The 22,858-nt window shown below is 39.5% G+C and overlaps 1 protein-coding gene across 2 annotated transcripts in view; it reads right to left on the bottom strand.

Moving 5' to 3' along the window:
* CA8 (carbonic anhydrase 8) overlaps positions 1 to 22,858 on the bottom strand; it is a 60,755-nt gene that overhangs the window by 3,785 nt on the left and 34,112 nt on the right. For both annotated transcript variants that reach the window (XM_060775372.2, XM_060775371.2), the window contains 5 exons: positions 20,422 to 20,517; positions 11,249 to 11,311; positions 9,187 to 9,235; positions 6,682 to 6,794; positions 5,022 to 5,189 (listed from right to left, as the gene is read on the bottom strand). In XM_060775372.2, coding sequence (XP_060631355.2) covers positions 5,055 to 5,189; positions 6,682 to 6,794; positions 9,187 to 9,235; positions 11,249 to 11,311; positions 20,422 to 20,517 — 456 coding nt within the window. In that variant the 3' untranslated portion in view covers positions 5,022 to 5,054. The remainder of the gene's footprint in view (positions 1 to 5,021; positions 5,190 to 6,681; positions 6,795 to 9,186; positions 9,236 to 11,248; positions 11,312 to 20,421; positions 20,518 to 22,858) is intronic.

Genomic DNA, 22,858 nt, shown 5'->3' with positions numbered 1-22,858 from the left:
AAGCAAACACCCTTAAACATTGCTGTTATAACAGCTTTTGCCAAAATCTTTCTTAGGGCAAGCACGTACCTTCTCATCCACAATTAGCACTAAACTAATTAACACTGATCTTCAATATATTTGTGAACAGTAGTTCCTTTCCTTTTTTGCTAGTCCCAAGTGTGATGTAAGAGTGATTGAGTAGCTAATTACTCTGTAATTGAATTTACACATTATACACTTGTTCAAGTGGACTACTTGTTCAGGAAAAAAAACCTAAATGAAATTAAGCTATCCTGGCAAACACACATCCGCTGTATTAAAGAAATAAATATAAAATGTTTTAAAATATGTTTAAAGTATTCATTATGGGTTTATTGAGCATGAGATGATATAGGCCCAAATCCAATTTCTGGTTCCAGCTGGAGTAAACCCATTGAATTGAGTGCATCATAAATATGTCATCTTCCTTAAAGTTAAATGTTTTTATATTAATTTTAAAATAATATTTTAGCAAATGTTAAACCTTTCATCATTTAAAAAAAATCAGATAATTTATCCCAAGAACTAGTTGTTCACTGATTATATGTATGAATACCCCATTCCACATATACTATTTATTCATTGTAATAAAATTGTGTCCCTCATTTACATCTGATTATGTATTTTAATATTATATGCCATATTATTCCATGGATACATTTTAATATAGTACTTACTCATTGGGATTGGGACTGGGACAACCTAAATTAAAATTGTCACTCATCTGTTAAAGACACTGAATCAGTTAAAGTAAGCTCATCTAACCTACCTTATGGAATTGTTTGTGTACATAAACAGAGAAGGGTGAAAACTATGCATGCATGTCAAATCTTTGGAACAAACGTAATATATAAAGAATACAAAAATAGTCATGGTCTCAGTGACTTGGATCAGCCTAATTTATTTAAGTGTTGGTTCAAGTTTATCAGGCATATCCATGAACTAATGAAATCACTAGCTGAAAAACCCAGTTATTTCTGGGAAAACAAAGAAAACTGAGGAGTTGCTATTCAGCACCAGATACTACTTAAGACAAATGGTTTGCAGCTCTAGGTGAATTACTTTGTTCTAGATCAGCCCACGTTTTAAAAAGGAGATGGTGGAAACCCAGAGGCTATTCATAAATAAATCCCTAGTGACAGGCATGTAGCCGGGGGGGGGGGGGCTTGAGGGGCTTCAGCCCCCCCCCCCCGAAATTCTCATGATGGTTCGCGAAAAGGCCTTACTGGTGCATTATTTAAACTGTTATGTTTATTCATATCATGATCTGATCACCATACTCAATATCCCATATGCATGGGGGTATTGGGATAACGATACAAAAGGTTTGCTAGGTTAGACCCTCTTTCACTCAGATTCAGCCCCCCCCCAAAACTCAGGCCCCCCCTCGAAACTCCCCCCTGAAAAAAAATCAGCCCCCCCCCCCGAAACGAAATCCTGGCTACGGGCCTGCCAAGTGAATATGTGTAGGGAAGCAAGATCATGCCCCCTAATTCCACCTGAATGAGATAGACTCTGGTCTGAACTATGGTTTGAAACCTATGTTATGTCTCAGAGTAAAAACTGGGCAGCAGCAATGGGATCAACAGTGATGATGGAATGGTCCAAGTGTATTCTTCTCTCTACTATCTTTTTGCAGTCAAGTAAAGACAGGCATTTGATGATCAACTATACAGTTCCTATCCCACTAAAATAATGTCCTGGAGGTCAACAGACCTCTGAGGATGCTTGCCATAGATGCAGGCGAAACGTCAGGAGAAATGCCTCTAGAACATGGCCATATAGCCCGAAAAAACCCACAAGAACTGAGTGATTCCGGCCATGAAAGCCTTCGACAATATAATGTCCTGGATCCTGCTAATTGTTGTACTGGTATGTATAAAACAGCCAACTCAGGGACTATTTTAGCTATTATGGAAATGATAATGACACACATTATGGAATATAGTTGTTTATATAATTGTCTAATTATAGACTCATAGAATTAATAGGCAGACAACTATTGATTCCTTTGTCAATTCAGAATATGTTAAGTAGCATCTATGAGCAATAACTATCTCCATACTACTAAAATACCTCTAGCCAATATCCCAGAGCAATTTCTTCTATAATCTAACAGTTTTCACCAAAATAAAGTTTCTCCAACTGTTGAGCTTACAGGTAGGTATCCTGATATCCTCCAGATATTCTAGTATATAACTCTAATAATATGTAATTTCTGACCATACTTACTATGTATGATTTCCAGAGCCAGGAATGAAAGGAGAAGTCTTTGCCTTTGTCTGTGCATTTGTGTCTCATTGTATTTTATTGTAACAAGACACTTAATGTTTGCCTGTTGTTATTACTATTAAAAACATCTGAAGAACATTAGCTTACTTGTATCTGGTTCAATTGAAATCCATTTACTTGCAGTTTCTGCTCACTGGTACTAGTCCTGCCCATTCTGAGGAAAGAACAGGTCTACATAACAGTGTTTAAGATCAGATTGTAGCTATATCTTCCCTTAATCTTATCTTTTCTAAAGTAACCTACCTAGCACTTTCAATAATTCTATATAGAACCTGGTTTCCACATCCCTAACCAATATGAAATCTTCTATAGGCATTCTCAAATTTGGCAACAACCTTCTTAAAGTATGATGGTCAGAATCAGATACAGTATTGTAAATATATTACTAGGCCTGTGCAATCAATGAAAAAAATATTGGAATATTCATTACTAAATTAGGGAGTGGGGAGGGAATCATTTCTAAAATATTTCCAAAATTGAATGGGTTCCAAATCAATCAATCAAATCATTTATTTCAGTCATTGACCAGCACATGAAATAGTCACATTTTCATACAAACTTGGTATGTTTGGTACATTAAAAATATAAATATAACTACTGAAGCACAGTATGGGTGAGGGAGCAGAAGGGAAGGGGAAGCAGAGTAAAAACATACAATGCCCAGATCCATCACCAAATTTTAGATTCAGAGAAGATTACTGGACACACAGTTAACTTTTGGGACTAGTCATTCCCTGACGGATTTTGTATGCTGCTGCACAGAACTTTGCAACATTGTAGGTTGTAGCTGAATTAATATCTGCAAGTAGCATGGAGGTATAAAATTGTCCTGAATGGTCTGGGTGCTTGTATAACAGAGGTAAGATAAGCCTGGCACAGATATCCCTGTAGAACGGGCACTGGAGGAGCACATGTTCTATTGTTTCTACATGACCCGAGTCACAGGGGCAGAGTCTCTCTCTGGGAAAGGGATCTTCCTGTAGCGGCCTTTGAGTACAGCTGAAGGGAGAGCATGGTATTGAGCCAGGATGAAAGCCCTTCGATGAATGAGAACCTCTAAGTTTGTTAAATATGCCATAGGAGAGGAAAGATATCTGCTGTCATCATTGATAAGGAAGGTTGGAACCGAGGCCAGATCTAGTTGTCGCTCTGTGTCTGTGATACGTTGTTTAATAAGTGTTTTGGCTTGATTGTAATCCATAGCGAGTAGTAGACCTGGAGAAAATCCCAATGAGGAGATTTTGGATACTACCGTCTGCTTCCATGTGGATTGGAAGTCATCCTTCATGGTTAGTGGGGCAAGACCAAAGGGTGCACTGGATAGTCTGAGCCAGAGGTTGAGTATGGCCACCCACACCCTGGCCTGATTTTTAGGAAAATTTTGAAGTTTACAAACAACATTTGTAAAAAGAAACTACAACAGCTATCTCATTGAATACACAAGATAGCAGGGAATCATTCCCCCCAAGTTTCAGAATGATTTATGTATCTACTGATTTTTGGGATTTTTTTTAAGGTTTTGACAAAAAAAATTAAAGCCACAACAGTTATCTCCTTGACACACAACACAACATATGTGACACACAGCACAACATAATCCATATCCAATTTAGGGATTTCCTAGCATCAGTCAGTCCTCTTTGCAGATTCAATAATTGAAACTCTGGCTGCTGCTACAGATAGACATTGGGGATGCCAGCAGAACTCTGGGAAATGTAATTTAAGGCAGGGCCTTTTGAATTCTCTGTCACAGGTGGTCCTCATCTTCCCAAACTATATTTCCCATAATTCTGTGTTCTCTCAGTCTCCTTCACAGTTTCCTCGGTTCCTTTAAAGAGGAATGACAGGTTTTTTGGCTTCGCCTCACTTGCTTATGCTGAAAATGAAACTGACTTTGGAAGGCTTCCAAGGTCTACAGAATTCAAATGAAAAGTATTGGATGAGTGTTTGATTTTTAGGTTTTTGCATGGACCCCCCCCCCCTGGTGATTGTATATACAAATCTTACAAATTAGATATGACAAATGAATTACAAATGAAGTTTTGTACACCCCTAATGATTACCGTTCAACAGAGCAGAACTCTTGTTCCTAGTGAGCTGGACACAATGTAACTGCAGCTGCATTTAAAATGAATTAAATATGTAATATTTTTATTAATCCCCCATATAGTGTCAAATTTTATTCGTAGCTGTTAAAATAAGCCAAATTTCTTATTACCTTCATTAAGGCAAAGTAGAAATAAAAATAAAAATTCTTCATCAAACTATAAATCTGCATATAATAGCATAAAACCTATTTTTCATCCCAACTAAAGTAGACCCAGTATATCAATGGGGATAAACACTTACGTAAGTTTCATTTATTTAATGAATTTGTTCTAGTTGAGTTTAGCAGTTGGATTTAATGGATTTACTCTAGTTCTGTTGATTTCTTTGATATAATGACTCTATTTCATTTGAGACCAGAAGTTGGATACAATTGTCATATTGGTTTTTAACTGAATTTTATTTATTTATTTTATTTACAATATTTCTATCCTGCCTTTCTCAAACCTGAAGATGACTCAAGAAGGCTTTACAACATAGGCATAGGCATATCATAGCTTTCCATTGCAAACTCCCCCAAAGAAGCCACTGTATCTCTATACACATTAAACCGAAGTCAGTACAGAATTTCCATTTTACACCATTCAGTTTTTAAAACTTACCTAGGTTATAATTACTTCTAATATGTGTCTTTGCTACTGGAAGGCAGCCCTTATGATTCTGTCACTAAGTGGTTGTGTTGGTCTAAAGTTATCTCCTAATATTCCATCACAGCTGTCTAGGAGTTCTGTTCCTTTAGCATGCGTCCTCAGTCTTCGAAACTCTTCTATCTAATAAGTCAAGGAAATAATTATTTGAACACTTTAGCTGATGGTCTTATTGTCAGAAAACACATTTGCTAAGTAGTAGGCAACTTGAAGTCACATATATATATACATGTATATCTAATGCCGCTGGAGGTGAGACCCTCTTATCTTCACAGAAGGCCCAAAAATTTTGTTGCTTGTGGTAAAGAACAAGATGGTTTCTTCTCCATTTCATTTACAATAGTTGACTGAACTGGTAACTGAATGTTCCTTTACTGTCCATGGGACAGTATCCTTCATGCCAGTTGCATGAGGAAGGCTAACTTATAGAACTAGTGTGATGTGATGGTTCGAGTATTGGAGGAGACCAGTGTTCATATCTCAGTCAACCATGGAAACCCACTGGATGACCTTGGGCAAATGATACTCTCTTAGACTCAGAAGAAGACAAAGGCAAATCCCCCTGAACAATTCTTGCCAAGAAAACTACATGAGCATCAGGCTTATGATTAAATCACAAATGACTTGAAGGTTCTTGACAACAAAATCAAATTTAAAGAAACCAAGTTATGTCAATGCCTATATTCTCATCTACTAAAATCCCCTACATCTGAAGAGGACATGTAATTCAAAGTTCTGTATTTCCATCAAATTCAATATACATTTTGGATCAAATATTAGATGACAATAGCCACAAATTAAGAGATATGTGATTCAAATATACATTTGTACAATGTCAGATTGTAGCAATAATAATTAATCACTGTCAAGAATCGGAGTCTCTGCAACCTTAGGTTGTCAGTTCCCATGGACATAGACCAGATCAAGGGGATGTTAAGAATCTACTGACTAGATTATCCACACAGTTTAGAAATGTTACTGTCATGCTACACCCAGGTGGAGTCTGGGAAATGGATATTCCTACAGTAATTTTTCCAAGCTTTGCTAAATTACAGCATATAAACTAGTCGTCCCTCCCTCTCGCTTATGCTGTGGTTCATTCAACATCAATTTGAATGGATGTCTCCTTCCACATGGCCAGAAACCCAGTCAGGCATTAGCCAGAGTCCATGACTGGAACAGCCACTAGGCCTATGGAGAGATCTGCTGGCATTCTTTTTATTGGGTACTGAATACATGAACAGAGTTCATCCATGTCTCTAGTGAAACATGTAGTAGTAATTACTTAAAAGCAAATTTTACATGATGGCCCTATTTGTGTATTTGTATATTTCTTTCTTTAATTGTCAGAATGTCTATTTTGTTCAGTGACATTTTTGTCTTATTTCCTGTATATTGCAATGCATCCAATAACTGGTAACAATCACATCTCATTTCTGACCTTTCTTTTGCTCTCAGTGACACAAAAGATTTAACCTTTATTTTCAAAGCCATGTACCAACTGATCTAATGAGATCTTCAGGGTAAAGTAAATGTAATGCCCTGTAAAATATTTGCACGCTATAACCTTTCACTGCAAATTATGTTCTAAGATCATTATAAGCACTGCACTTACCTGGAGTTGGGATACAGTTAAAGGATATCTAAATAAGATCCACGTAACGCCTTCACTGCAAGGTGGGACTGTGAGGGAGCCTTCGTACACCCAATAATCTCGTAATAATGGATCTGGAATTAGACAGTCTATTTTGAAAACAGCAATGAAAGCCACTTTTGTACAATTATTTCCAATTTCAAGATGAAGGGACTGATTAAAAATATGAAGACCCAGCAACAACAACAACAAAAAAACAATTTTAGGGATAAAAGAACAACAGTTTGATTTTTCTGGTCAAAATTTTAGAGAGTGTAGGGAAATGAATTAAGTTCGAATCCGGGGATCAGGGTGAGCTCCCGCTGTTAGCTCCAGCTTCTGCCAGCCTAACAGTTTGAAAACATGCAAATGTGAGTAGATTAATAGGTACCACTCCAGCGGGAAGGTAACGGCATTCCATGCAGTCATGCCGGCCACATGACCTGGGAGGTGTCTATGGACAACGCCGGCTCTTCAGCTTAGAAATGGATATGAGCACTGATCCCCAGAGTCGGACATCACTGGACTTAATGTCAGGGGAAAACCTTTACCTTTACTTTATGGAAATGACCCTATAAGATTTTTCTTTCTTGTTTAGATTGAATGAAATTCCTTTTAAGACTTCTCATTCAACAAAAATGGCAGGAACTGTGTAGCATGAAAATGTAAATGCAGGACAATCTACAGAATTAGAGAGCAACATTGGAATCCATGATATATTGCTGCACCTAGAAGATGCTGCTGTCTTCATGAAAGAGTATACGGGGAGGGCTTCATTGTTTAGTGGTAACAAGAAACAACTGAAATATTTGTTATTTTCTATGTTGAGTTAAAGTTCATGTTCAAATATTCTTCTAACCTTGGCTTTATATTTGTTACTGTTTTATGCTGTTGCTATCCAAATAATACTTTATTTTGTTTATTACAAAATTTGTGATTTCTATTTTCTTTTTTCCCCCTCAGAAGTGAAAAACAAGGATATGTGTGCATAGAACCCAGCGGTTTGCAATATATTCTGACTAAAGGGATGTTTATGAATGAAACATTTGACATTGCTAATGTATCATACATTGCTGGAACAGTTATAAGTTTAGGTTTAATATTAAATTTAATATTGCATATATTTCTGAAGCCATGATTATTTATGGTCTCAGAATTTCTGGAAATTTTACAGTTCTTGCCATGATCCAGTATTGTATCCATAGTCTAAATTGTCTTCCAGCTGTAGCCCAAGGACAACATCATACTCTGGTGGAGTACAGATAGATGTACTTCATCCTCAAATTATACCTCAGCTTAGAAAGGATTGGATAGATTACACTATTGGTTATAGAACTGTAGTAAAAAGTATGTGCAGGATCTTTTCAGGAAGAGTCAAATAAAGACTACAATTTGATCTGGCATGGGGTATCATCTTCCATGTAAAGCTCTATCGGTCATGGTATTTCCCCAGAATATATCTCCACATTTCTGATTTTTACTTGTATAATTACATAGCAAAGACCACCACCACCCCACCCCACCACCCCAGTTCAGCACATATTCAGCCCTCACCAAGCAATACACAAATGAACGTGAAGTCCAAACTGTGCTTGCCACTTGGTGGCAGTACTATGCAAGGACCATTATATTGCCATGCTAATGTATGGAAACTGTTATTTGAAACCCTCAACAAAAGACCTTCTTCAGCAAACAGAAAGATGCCTGTTAGAAAACTCCACTATAGGGAACGAGAAAACGTGAGGCCTGGGAGTAAGAAATGAAGAATACATTGTGCATCAGGGGAACTGAAGTCAAGCCTCAGGACCTACGGGTGAAGAAGAAACTGAGACAACACAAAAAGGAACAGATCACAAACTTTTGTGGGGGGTTGTTGTCTCCTACAGGAACATAGATTTTCTTGTGCAAATATGGTTACACATTTCTCCAGTTCCCACAGTTAATCGCCTTTTGCAGAGAGTATGTGCTTAGCACAGAATAAGTGGATACTTATTAGCCCACAGCATACAGATATGGAGCAAAAAGCAAGACCTCATACTATATGAATAATACCAATGTATTTCTATCCAAAACAAGCATAATCAGTTTTACAAAACCATCCTGCACAGTAAAAAATACTATACAAATTACCTTTGACAGTTTATAATTGCTAATGGGCATATATGCTGATTGCCTGGATTCCACTGGAATTACAGTTTAGAGACAGGTATTTAGAAAACTATTACTCATTTCTGTGAAGAATATGAACGTTACCTAGTGGGTATTCAATATGCACTGTCCTGGCAAGAGACCATTCATCACCACTGCTATTTATATGGGATACACCATTTTCGGAGCTACCTTTGCTAGCACACCAGTGAGTTAAAAATATTGTTTTCACTGAAAGACCCCCAAAGGATTTATAGAGAAGTAGGAGGTTGAAATGAAAGTTAACTATACATGCACCTTTTACAACAGAGTTTTCGTAGAAAAGCAATAAACATTTACCTGGTAATAGTGAGTTGGGATTAAAACATGGTATTGTCTTTGACTTCCCCTGTAAATTTGACAGAAATAAGAATTGCTTTTGCCTTCTCTTTTAAGAAAAAGCAGGAGTAAATTAAGGCTTTTATGGCTCATGGAAAACGGACTCTAATATGCCACACTAAATAAAAAGCATGCAGTTTGGTGAGGAGGAAAAAGTACAATCCAGTAGAGAAAACCATCAAACTTTTCTAGTTATGAAATAACTCTTCATTAATTTTGTTACGGCCTGCAATAATAAAATATTTCAAGAGCTTTCTCCTTGGAAAGTGAGATTATGAGAGGTTTTGCACATTGTTTTTGAAATTTCAGGATTTTTGTGAACTTTTTAATGAAAATAATATTTAATACTGAAAACAATGTGTTCTAGACAAAAAACAGTGCAAAAAATCTCACAGTAGTTGATGTCTCTCTTTTTTCAATGGGGTACTTCAATGTCTCAAGACACTCTTTCTTGTTTGTCTAGGATGAGAAAACCTGAGAATAATCTTTCCATCCTTATTTTCTATAACGGACAATATATGCTGCTCAAAACTAAGCTGTTATGGTTCAGTGGGGCTTACTCCCGAAGAAACAAGCGAAGCATCAAAAGCAAAACCTTGTTTGAACTTTCATTGCAAGGTTTCTGAAAGCTTGACATCTTGATAATTCATTTATTCTCCTCCTTGGAATTTCTACTAATAATTTCCCCACAGAAATAGACAACTTCCCATCAGAACCCTTAACATGGTATTTTAGTAGTTAACAAATCTAGTTTATTAGTACACAACTCAAACTCCAAACATTTTTCTGAAGCTTTTTTATAGGTTCTGGCTGTTTTTAATTGCCACAGATAAAGTGACATCAGGAAATGTATACCTTTGGATATTTATATAGAAAAAATGTCATCCAGTGTTTCCCTGATTTGAACCACAGAATCTCTCACCATTGGCCAAAGCAATGATTACTGGGAGCTGAAGTCCAAAACACCTCAAGGTTTCTGGGAGCTGAAGTCCAAAACATCTGGAGGACTAAAGTTTGGGGTTCACTGTACTAGTCTAAAATCAGTGTGATCATAGGTGTAAAGATATAAAATTAACTTCAGTCTACATGTATAAGATTTATATGAAACATAAATGAATGCTGAGATCAGACTTGGATCCCATCTCCAAGAGCATGTCTACATGGGCCACATCCCCCAAATTGGGCCAGAAGTCAGTCCTGGAGGATCACACAACATTCAGGGAACTCCCTGCCCCTTACAAGAGGCAATACAGGTTAACCTAATTTTACCCACATGAGCGAAAGTTGTGAAATGCTTCAGAGCTTCCCTGAAACTTAGGAGCAACCTTGTACTTCAAGGTTGGTGTGATCAGCTAGGCCAGTCAAACTGTTCACATGGGCCAGTGCAACCATCCATTTTATGTGAAGTCCATAGTGCAGAGAAAAGTGAATGGCAATTACCTTTCCTGACATTAATCACTGCAGCAGCTGGCACAAAAATCTCCAGCGTTCCTGGCTACCCTGGCCATTGGAAGATGCCTTTGCTGATATCCGCAAAAGCACCTATACAATCTGGGTAAAGGAGAGGGGTCACTACCTCCTTTCCCCAGGTTGTATGGGCGCATTTGCCAATATCACCAAAGGCATCCGGCAATAGCCAAGAGTTCTCCTGGGTCCTTTGGCTGCTGTTTTGGCAACAAACATCAGAAAGGGTGACAATCCAGGGTCAGACCAGGTTTAGTTTGACTGGACAGTCAGGACTTTGCTCCCACCTCAGCCACAGTTTGGGAACAGAGCATACAAATATTAATTTTATTTATTTACTATATTTGTATACCGCCCTTCTCAGCCTGTGGGCAATTCAAGGCAGTTTACAGACAGCAACAATTCAATGCCCAAATACTTCCATAGTACCTGGGGGTGGCCCAAAGCAGCCACTATAATTTTAACATATATTTATACAACACCATCCTTTTAGCAAACTTTAAATGACCAAATTATTCATTGAAACAAATACTTCTTCTTCCCTTAAACCATATTTTACCTTGTACTGGATATCTTGCAAAATTTCAGTCACAGCCTTTAGGCCCGAATGTTCCTTTCCTATCTGTAATATAATTCACAAATATACAGAAAGATTGACATACAGTGCCAATGGCATTTCTTAACTCCAAATCTATGCAATGACAAAATTGTCAACAACTGAAGTCAAAGCTGTGTTCATTTCATCTCAATTGTATGACATTTTGCATGACGTTCAAGATTAAAGCAGATGGTAGGAGAGGACCAAGGTATCACACTGCTGAAGAAGTGAATTGCCCCTTTATGCCTTAATGTTTCATTCATCTTATGTCAAAATCAGACATCACTGTGTAGTAAAAACACCAAGGTTGCCATTTCTTCATATCTGAAAATCAGACAGAAAAAGATTGTTCTGTCTGGATCTTTGTCTATTCATTTGCTGTGTGGTTTTGTACATTGAACTGAGAGTAAATAATTTTGACATTACTTGTATATACTGCTGTTCTTCAAGACATCTCAAAATGCATTTTACCCTCACAACCACCTTATATAATTAGGATTATCAAAGCTAAAACTATTACCAAGGCAAATGTAGGCACAACTCTAAGATTATGTTTATTTGACTAGATCATAAGCAATTTTATTTTTTCCTCTAGATTGATCAATGTCTATGAAATTCAGTATCTTGAGAAGAAATCTATTCCTTAAATATTTCATGAAAACACAGGTGCAGATTTCAATTACGCTACTCTGAAACCTAGTAAACTGGCTGGACAAATTCCACAAGTCAAAGACATTTTGCTTCCTAAGACAAATGGTGTCAGCATCATCCCCAATTCTAGGAGCATCATATCCTAGTAATTCTGACATCTGGGGTTCAAAAATATATAGAAAAGAAGAATACTGAAATAATAACTTGATACTTTACAATCCACTATATTTACTATATTTACCTAATATAAAAAAATCTATATTTACCTAATACCAAAAAAAAATCTTCTGCCTGAGGTAATTATCTCACCTTGCTGTGTCTATGAGTGGAGTCAGCCTGACAAATACTTTCAAGCAAATGAGAATATATATCCAAATCTGGACTTCATTATTTTATGCACACCTAGACACCCCAAAATTGGATCAAACCCATTGGATGAATCTGGTTTTCTTCCAATAGACATATCATAGTTCATCAGGCTTAAGGTTGTGGTGAAGAGACATTTTAATTAAAACAAAAATAGCTAGCAATGCAACAATCCCTTAAGTAAACTGCACTGAGAAATGATGAGATTTATTTAGCAATTCTGTGAAACTTTCTGAGTAACTCCAAGGTTAGCTTTGCTGAAATTAGAGGTCAGCTTACAAAGCAATTACAGAATATTCTCTGAAGACAGAACTTGGGGGGGGGGGGGGGGGACTAAAGCTACTTCCATATTTTAACAATTCTGTCTCAATACAAACTTGAAATCAAATTTTCTTTTGTGGCATACTATTTAAAGAGTTCGTCACAAGTTCATTATAATTATGCCATACTCCAAACAACTTTAACTATGGTGTTTGTAGACAGGACAGCCAGATATCTCTTGTACCTACTGACAATTAAGTGAGATAGAAATTTGGCAATCATAGCTTTAAACACCACAATGTCACATATTGTACTTACTGAAAATCCTACTCTAATGTAAAATATGTAGGAGCCTTTCTTCTTCTGCACAGGAACATTCAAACTCATGGTCAAATTCATCTTGCAAAAGCTCCTCAATACAGCTTGTAGGAACCATTCTTTTAAGTATACCCCTATCAGTCATCACATTCTTTACTCTTGACTTCTCTGAGATTTTATTTGAGAAGGAAAGAGTGTCCTTACACTTTCCCCCACAGGTCTGATTCCACCTGGCTTAGGTCATTTTCCAAATGATTCAGAGTACAAGCACCAGGGTAAATGCCCCCATTCCATCATGAAGGAGTGAGGTGCCCTCTCTCATTTGGACCACAGATTATCCAATAAAAACTCCAACAATCCAAACAACCATTAATGGAACAGAAAGTGAGACCACGGTCTCGGATTGCGGCATGGAGGAGGGGAGGTGTTCCACTAGCCGAGGGGCCCCCATAGAAGTCGTGGTGGGGAAGGGGAGATGCGGGAAAAGGAGACCACAAATTCGGCCTAATTCGGACCGCATATCTACATTAATAATCCCAAACCGGTCTCCTATGGTAAATTGGTGTAACCAGGCTGGCGGTCCCTCCGGATTGAAGGTGGTGCTGTTGAACGCCAGATCTGTCAACGGAAAAACGACCTTTATCCAGGACTTAATCCTGGATGAGCGGGCAGATCTGGCGTGCATCACGGAGACCTGGTTGGATGAAGCTGGAGGCGTGAATCTAACCCAGCTTTGTCCTCCAGGCTTCTCCGTGCAGCACCAACCAAGATCCGGAGGGCGGGGAGGCGGGGTCGCAGTGGTCTATAGAGATTCCATCCATCTGACCAGGAGTCCCATCCCGCAGTCAACAAATTTTGAATGCGTCCACCTGAGGGTGGGTGGCCGGGACAGAATAGGGATTCTGTTAATATACCGTCCACCTCGCTGCACTACAGTCTCCCTACCTGAGCTAGCGGGGGTGGTCTCGAGCCTGGCGTTGGAGTCTCAACGGCTTCTTGTGCTGGGAGACTTCAATATCCACGCCGAGGCGACCCTCACAGGAGCAGCTCAGGACTTCATGTCTGCCATGGCAACCATGGGGCTGTCCCAACAAATATCTGGCCCCACCCACTGTGCTGGACATACACTGGACTTGGTTTTCTGTCAGGGATGGGAGCAATGTGGCGGTGTGGAGGAGTTGACCATCTCTCCGTTGCCATGGACCGATCATTTCCTGGTCAGATTTAGGCTCACTGCGCCCCCCAACCTCTGCAAAGGTGGAGGACCCATTAAGTTGGTCCACCCCAGGAGGCTTATGGATCCGAATGGATTCCTGACGGCTCTTGGGGATTTTCCCACCACCTCAGTAGGTGACCCTGTCGAGGCCTTGGTTGCTCTCTGGAATGGAGAGATGGCCAGGGCAATTGACACGATCGCTCCGGAACGTCCCCTCTCAAGTAGCCGAGCTAAACCAGCTCCTTGGTTTACTGAGGAGCTGGCAGTGATGAAGCGAAGGAAGAGGGAACTAGAGAGCGTGTGGCTTTCGGATCCGAGCGAGTCATATGCCCTTAGAAAGGACACGGTTTGTGTCCTTTCTAAGGGCATATGCCACGGCAATAAAATTGCGTCTGCAAGGAACCGTCCGGCGGAGTTGTTCCGGTTTGTCAGAGGTCTTTTAACTCCCGCCATCTCAGGCGGGAGCCCTGACAATTCGGCCACGCACTGCGAAGCATTTGCTCGGTTTTTTGCAGACAAAGTCGCTTCGAGCCGTTCTGGTCTGGACACCATGTTAAATGCAATCTCTGAGGATGTGACACGAGCACCTGCTTGTCCTATTTTGATGGATTCTTTTCAATTTGTGAAGCCCGAGGATGTGGACAAGATACTTGAAGGAATGAGGCCCACTACGTCCATCCTAGACCCCTGCCCATCCTGACCTCTGAAGGAGGCCAGAGGGGGATTGGCTGAGTGGGTAACGGTGGTGGTTAACGCCTCCCTTCGGGAAGGCAAGATTCCAGCGAGCTTAAAACAAGCTATTATAAAACCGCTGTTGAAAAAACCATCACTGGACCCCACCAAATTTGACAATCTTCCCTTGCCTGTTTCCAATCTTCCCTTTTTGGGCAAAGTCATGGAAAGCGTGGTGGCCTCACAACTCCAGGTATTCTTGAGAGACACGGATTATCTGGATTCGGCACAGTCTGGTTTCAGACCAGGACATGGAACTGAGACGGTCTTGGTCGCCTTAGTGGATGATCTGCACCAGAAGCTAGACAGGGGGAGTGTGTCCCTGTTGGTGCTCCTGGACCTCTCAGCGGCCTTCGATACCGTCGACCACGGTATCCTTCTGGGGCGTCTTGCGGAAATGGGCCTCGGGGGCACTGTTCTGCAGTGGCTCCGGTCATTTCTGGAGGGCCGCACCCAGAAGGTGTTATTGGGGGACACCTGTTCAACGCCACAGCCTTTGACTTGTGGGGTTCCACAGGGCTCTATTCTGTCCCCCATGCTGTTTAATATCTACATGAACCCACTGGGTGAGATCATCCGGAGTTTCGGGGTGCGGTGTCATCTGTACGCAGATGATGTCCAACTCTGTCACTCCTTCCCACCTGCTACTAAGGAGGCTGTCGAGGTCCTGAACCGGTGCCTGGCCGCTGTAATGGTCTGGATGAGGGCGAACAAATTGAAATTTAATCCAGACAAGACAGAGGTACTCCTGGTCAGTCGCAAGGCCGAACAGGTTATAGGGTTACAGCCTGTGCTGGATGGGGTCGCACTCCCCTTGAAGGCGCAGGTTCGCAGCTTGGGTGTGATCCTGGATTCATCGTTGAGCCTGGATCCCCAAGTTTCAGCGGAGCATTTGCACAGCTCAGGCTCGTGCGCCAGCTGCGCCCATACCTCGGGAAGTCTGACTTGGCCACGGTAGTACATGCTCTGGTCACATCCCGTCTTGACTACTGCAACACTCTCTACGTGGGGCTGCCCTTGAAGATGGCCCGGAAGCTTCAGCTAGTCCAGCGCGCGGCAGCCATGTTACTAACAGGAGCGGGACGCAGGGAGCACACAACGCCCTTGTTGTTCCAGCTCCACTGGCTACCGATCTGCTACCGGGCCCAATTCAAGGTGCTGGTGCTGGCCTACAAAGCCCTAAACGGTTCTGGCCCAAAATACCTGTCTGACCGCATCTCGGCCTACGAGCCCACGAGGACTTTGAGATCGTCTGGGGAGGCCCTTCTCTCGATCCCGCCTGCCTCACAGGCACGCCTGGCGGGGACGAGGGATAGGGCTTTCTCGGTGGTGGCCCCCCGGCTATGGAACACCCTCCCTGTAGACATCAGACAGGCGCCCTCCCTTATGACATTCCGCAAGAGACTAAAGACGTGGTTGTTTGAGAAGGCGTTTGACTAAGTGCTACAACAATTGGCAATGATGATTGGAACGGAATATGGAAAACGAGATTGGATTGTGATTCTATGATGAGACGTCGCGAATGATTTAGTGTAATTGTATTATTGATAGTGATGTTGTTATTGTTGTTTGTGATATTGCCTTTATTGTAAATTGTTTTTATATGTTGTACACCGCCGTGAGTCGCCCTAGGGCTGAGAACGGCGGTCTACAAATGCAGCAAATAAATAAATAAATAAATAAATAAATAAATAAATGAGACTTTACTGGGGAGTCTGGAAGCTTCAGAAGACTTTAACAGTTTCTATGTGGGGTAGGTGGCTTTCAGTACTGTAAATCTCCATAAACCAGTAATTACTATCTTCTGGATTTCCAGTTAAGAATAATCTCAGGCCCTTAATGACTTGTGTTATTGAGCATTGCCCTCCCTGACTATCCAATCAGACAAAACCTAGTTTTACCTAGCTGAATGGTCACCCTTACTTTTGTCATTGTTTGTTGCTGCAGTGTTAAGAGATGCCAGCCATGACCAGGTGACCTTGCCAATGTCAAAAAAGCTATCCATGTGACTTGGAAAGGGGAGGAGGAAAGGACAATCACCCTCCTTTTTCCAAGTCATGTGGGCATCTTTGCCATCTTCACAGGGACATCTGGTGATGGCCAAGAGCTAATATTTGCTGTGGTGACAAACAATGACAAAGGTAAGTGCCATGTCCCATTCTCCATCCCGCACAGTGTGTGGAAAGTGAGATGACAGCACTGACCCATCTGAACACCAAGGTGACCAGCAGAATCAGCCCTACAGTTCACCCTTCCTCCCCAAAGAAGTGCTGTAGCTTGTTTTACCCCCATCAGGATCCAGAAGTCCCTAAGCATCATCCAGACACCCAGGAGCAACTTCTAGCCTATTTCAGAATATGTGAGCTGTGTAGACAGGCATTTATTCAGTGAGATGGGGTTGGAAACATGTAATCTAATTTACTTTGTTCTATTTAAAAGGTGGAAACATACCAAAAGGTGAATCCTGGCACAACCACGACTGGGAGGGAGGAGGAACCTAACTAAGTAAATACACAGACCCACTGGAGGGATTTTCCAAGTGCAGCAACAAATCAACTCAGCCTTGCAAACTATTAATCTGTTGCTCTTTTAGCTGAGTGGAGCATTGTACACAGCTCTCTCCTTTTGCCTGAAACTGAAATCCCCAAAACTGGAAAACGTGCACCCTCATAATCTATCTAAAAATGAAAACTAGAGTCTTAGGGCCAAGTCTTGAGATCTGGGAACTGTAGTTGCTCCATTAGTTATTGACAGATTTTAAATCATTCTTTTAAAAATAATTTCAAAGTGAAGAAAAAAAATCATATATTTTTCCTAACACAAAACAACACAATCACTACTATTTATTTATATCTGAAAACCTAAATCAGTCTTTTTATATGATCTCAATTATGAATTTCACATCAATTTTTGAATATTTATGCCCTTCTACAAAGCAATAAAGGGCTTCCATCTCATGAAAAAGTCTGCTCACATTTGTCCTAATTTAAATTACAAATAGTTTCTTCCATTAGTACAAGATCTTAAAGCTTCTTTAACCAAGTCATTATCTGGTGTGTGCTTTGATCTTCCCCATGTCTATGGACATAAGCTCTTATACCTACCACAATATCACATGTAAGGTTCATTACATTAAGAACGCACTGTTAATATTCCCAAAAAGATCACTTTTTTCTTTCGGAATCAATTTATAACATAACATTGATTGTGTTCTGAATAATCCTCTAAAATCTTTCCACTTTTAAATCACCTATTTTAAAAAGAAAGCACCTTGTAATACAAGTTCCAAGGTTTTTTGAACTAGACAATTTTATGGCATATTTTTGGATTGTGTTTCAAATACTGTTCTAAAATTATTTCTTCTTTTAAATTTGTTATTAAATATCCCATAATGCAAGTTGTGCGTTTAGTGAACAAGATACAGCTCTCTTCAATACTTTGGTATCCGAGAAATCAAGGGGCTCCTGAGAATATGTCAGCATCCCATATCCAAGACATTAAAGTGCAGATTTCCACAGTCCTTGTCTGATCCCTTTCAGTGCTGTTCTTAAGAAAAGTCTCCAAATGTATAGATTATGTAACTGACCAATGTTCTGATACCATAGAAGAAACCAAAGGCACATTGTCTCCTCTTCATACTTATTCTTGGAAAGGTATGCTGATAGATTCTTGGAAACACTTTCACTTGTTGTTGTGAAACAACTGATTTATGAGTTTTGTCCCTAACAGCAAATGTTCCAACTGCACAGATCACCATGCTAGAAAAGTCAAACAAACACACAGCATGGTTTGTTCCTGGCTGATACCTACATCAATGGGGATTTTGCCAAAGGAATCAGTATCTCTTCTTTGCTATATGCAAACATTTCATTTATGAATATGCCTTAATTCATTAACTAAAAGGATAACACAGATATAATTTTAGATTATTCTTATGGAGTTTTTTACACTGAATTCAGATCTGTGTTTATTTTTTTCTCTATCAAGTGTAGTTTTTGCAAGTGTAGTTTTAGGCTAATCAAATAATTAATGCATTCATGCACTGATATCAATATAATCTAACTGATATCGGAGCATAAATGCATTAATTATTGTATTAGCCTCATTGCAAAAACGACACATGATAGAAAAAAATAAACACATATCTGAATTCAGCATGAAAAGAACTCTATAAGAATAATCTAAAATCCTATCTGATGAAAAATACTTGTTGGCTTGTGTTACATGAATATGGTGTGAAATGTGCAGACTTTACAGTAGTCCACTGTAATGTACCATTCGTCATATTTTTAAAAGTTGACATGGTAGAAAAACAATAAAGACATATATAAAATCAGCATAAAATTGATTTAAACTGTGCTACTCATTTCTGATGGTTACAAAAAGTTTGATTTTGTTGGTGTGTTTAATCTAAGGCAGATGTTCTCAAACTGTGCTCCCTGGAGCCCCTGGGGCTCAGTGAGTGATAGTGAAGGGCTCTACAGCCCCATGCTGCTTCCTGTCTGCTCCTCTTCCCTCCTCCTCCTGAGAAATGTTGGGAAAATAAATTTTGGAACCACCAAAACAGCAGCAGCAGCATCCTCCTGGGGCGCAGAGCCTTTCTCTGCCGCCTCCCTCGTCACCTAGGCTCTTTTTCTTGCTGCCCAGACCTTCTCTCTCCACCTCCCTCACTGCCCAGACTCCTTCTCCACCTTTCTTTGTTTCCAAAACCCTATTTTGCTCCCACCGCTCATATTACTATTATTGTTATTATTAAAAGGCTGGATGTCCATCTAAGGCAGTGGTTCTCAACCTATAGGCCCCTAGATGTTTTGGCCTTCAACTCCCAGAAATCCTAACAGCTGGTAAACTGGCTGGGATTTCTGGGAGTTGTAGGCCAAAAAACCTGGGGACCCACAGGTTGAGAACGAATGATCTAAGGGTTCATACACTAAGGTAAATTCTAACACAATGACACTTACTCTAGTTCGGGAGTCATTCCTAATGCCTCATTAAATCTGTATTGCCAAACTTGTTATCACTCCATAACAAGGAAAACTGTTGTCATTAAGATTGCCTTATGAACACTGCCATGTAAATATTTAGGGAAAACTTTAGGTACTCAGTTTGCCTTATCTATGGCCCCATCTACACTGCCATATAATCCAGTTTAAATCAGATAATATGCATTCAGAAACTGGATTATATGATCAGTGTAGATGGGATCTAAATGTGTATGTATATTTGTTTTTCCAAACTGCACTATTTTCCTAGTTATACATCATGTGTCTAACTGCAGATACAAAAATCCTCACCCGCTTCATTCTGAACAGGAAACAACTTGATATCAAGTTTTATATACTTTTCTCATAGTTTAAGAAGATTTAGATGAAAGGCATAGTTTCTTGTTACAGTAACTGCAGTATCACTACAACTTCTCATCTTGCAATTGCTGTACAAGAAAGATATTTGCAACGTTATATTTCCCATTGTTGTGATGAAAATGCCTATTTATTCATATTTATTTAACATAATTATCACCCATAATAAATAATACCAAACAAACTATACAATATAATGCATTGTAATGTCACAGCCAAGAAAAGCATACCTGTACAAATAAAGCAATAATGGCTATGCCATTCTTCTTCCCAATTGCTTCATCAATATTGTGGTACATTGTGGAGTTCCAGTGCACTAGATGAAGCTAGAGAAAAGGGAACAGAAGGACATAAAGAACATCACTTATTGGAAAGATGCTCTTCAATAAATAATCGCTCAAGAAGTGAGCAGTGGAGATCTGTACAACTGAACACTATCCATTCTCATTTATTTTCAGCATTTTTTATCTTCCTTTGCCACATATGAATTCACCAGTTTAAAAAATGACAGACAACAAGAATTGTTAAAATATCACACATTAAAAGAAATGGATAGTAAAAGCATGCACCAAAATGTACAACGAACTACCCAAGTCCCAGGATAATAAAACTCCCTTCACCTGGCACCTTTAAAAATCACTACATGTACTTTCTTGAGAAAAATGCTCCAAAGACAGAGAACCAGAAATGGAATAGGCAGCATATTCTAGAAGCCACAAGTGATATCCTTCAGTCATGTGATATAATTACTGTTCATTTCCCTATTTGAAAATAAAAAAATATAAATTACTAGATCTTATAACACTGGATGAGTCCAGGTTTTAATACTCATATACTCATACAAGAGACCTATGAAAACCCTATAAAGGCATAGGGCCATCATATCAACAGGTGACTTGAAGGTGCGTACACACATGTAACATATAAAAAGTACTTAACTGAAACCATTTCCTTCAGTACAATGAGTAATTTAAATCGTTGTCTGTTCTGTTATAATGAAGTTATTGTTACACATATTACATGCACACACTCCTCTAGGTTGGTTGCAATAATGGGTGAAATGTTTTCTGATACTTCATATCTATATTAGTATCATAACTGCAAGGGAGAGCGATGACAGAACAGAGAAACAGGAACATGAGAAAAGATGTTAGAGCAGTGGTTCTCAACCTGTGGGTCCCCAGGTGTTTTGGCCTACAACTCCCAGAAATCCCAGCCAGTTTACCAGCTGCTAGGATTTCTGGGAGTTGAAGCCAAAACATCTGGGGACCCATAGGTTGAGAACCACTGGGCTAGAGGGATGCTGACATAGTCCTGAGATTAGTCCCAGAGAAACCATGTCTTGGGAAAGTCAAGCAAACATTAAAGCAAAATGTTGAAAAGTCATGAACAAAGATACTTCCTTTCCTTTTCTCATCTGCACCTCCACCTCTGCTGAGAAGGATGAGTGGAATGAGGTGAGTTGAGTGACTTCATGTTAAATTGGTGGGGGCAGGAATGACCTCTAGTTGGTCTATGAGCCACATGGGTTCATGGGTGGCAATGCATGGCAAAGGGAGCAGGTAGTACCCACGGAGGCCATTGGGGCAGGTCTGGAAGATGCATCCTCCAGACCTGCCCCATTACTGTTATTGGAAAATGTTTCATGTTGTGGACCACAGTATATCAAAGATAATATGCTATGAGTTATATTGTAATATGCTGGTGGACAGGAACCATCCAAACAAAATGAGATCAGAGCCAAATGTGGAGTCTCTATAACAGCAGAATTATAGATCTCTCTCTCTCTCTCTCTCTCTCTCAATTAGGGCTGCATGAAACTAGGCTAAGGGCCATACCCCCCCCCCAACATAATCTGCTTCTGCTTGAAATTCTGTTAAAATCAATGAAATATAGCTCTACAGTCCAATAACTTCTCAACTCAATGGGATTTTAGAGTATCACATTGTTTGCTGCCTAAATATGAAGCAGATGTATATGTCTACTCTGAATTAAAACAAATGTTTGCCTATCAATTTAGCACATATAATGTCACAGAAGCACTTAATTAAATACAGATCAAAAGAGAAAAAAATGAACAGTGAAATCTAGACTTTCAAAAATTTAATACTTAATTCAAAAACACTCTCATCTCCAACTTGTTATATATATATTGAACATTTCAGCTACAATTATTGCATGCTTACCTTTTGTATCAAAAACCGTGTTTAAAAGAAAAGTACAACATTAATATTCAGCATGTCACAATTAGACGGAAGGCACTCATTGCTCAGTCTGGTATTCAAAGAATGTTATGTGTCAAGAGAATATAAAGAAGTAAATTATACTGTTTCACTTTCTTACAATAATTTGTCATGCTATTTTTTAGTTATTTGTCACAGGCATGAACAATTCTAGTCGTTTCTCATGTTAAATGATTCATTTAAATACAAAATAATATGTTGACATTTCAGTTCCAGACTCTTATAAAGTCAACAAATAGAGTGCACGCTCAGATTGAGGCCACACTGTTTGATGCATCATTTCTCTTTTATTGTTTGCTTTTTCTATCAGTCTCCACCAGAGGGAACTCGTGATGTCCAAAGAGTACAATGCAAGCTCAGGAAAAGAGCTTACAACACAAAGATCAACAAAAAGAAACTCCTTGTACTAAAGGTTAAGGTTCTA

Source organism: Anolis sagrei, chromosome 4 (genome assembly GCF_037176765.1).
Source record: "Anolis sagrei isolate rAnoSag1 chromosome 4, rAnoSag1.mat, whole genome shotgun sequence".
Classification (NCBI taxonomy): Eukaryota; Metazoa; Chordata; class Lepidosauria; order Squamata; family Dactyloidae; genus Anolis; species Anolis sagrei.
Note: the sequence above shows the minus strand (reverse complement) of the source record. Positions and strands in the feature narration are given on the sequence as shown.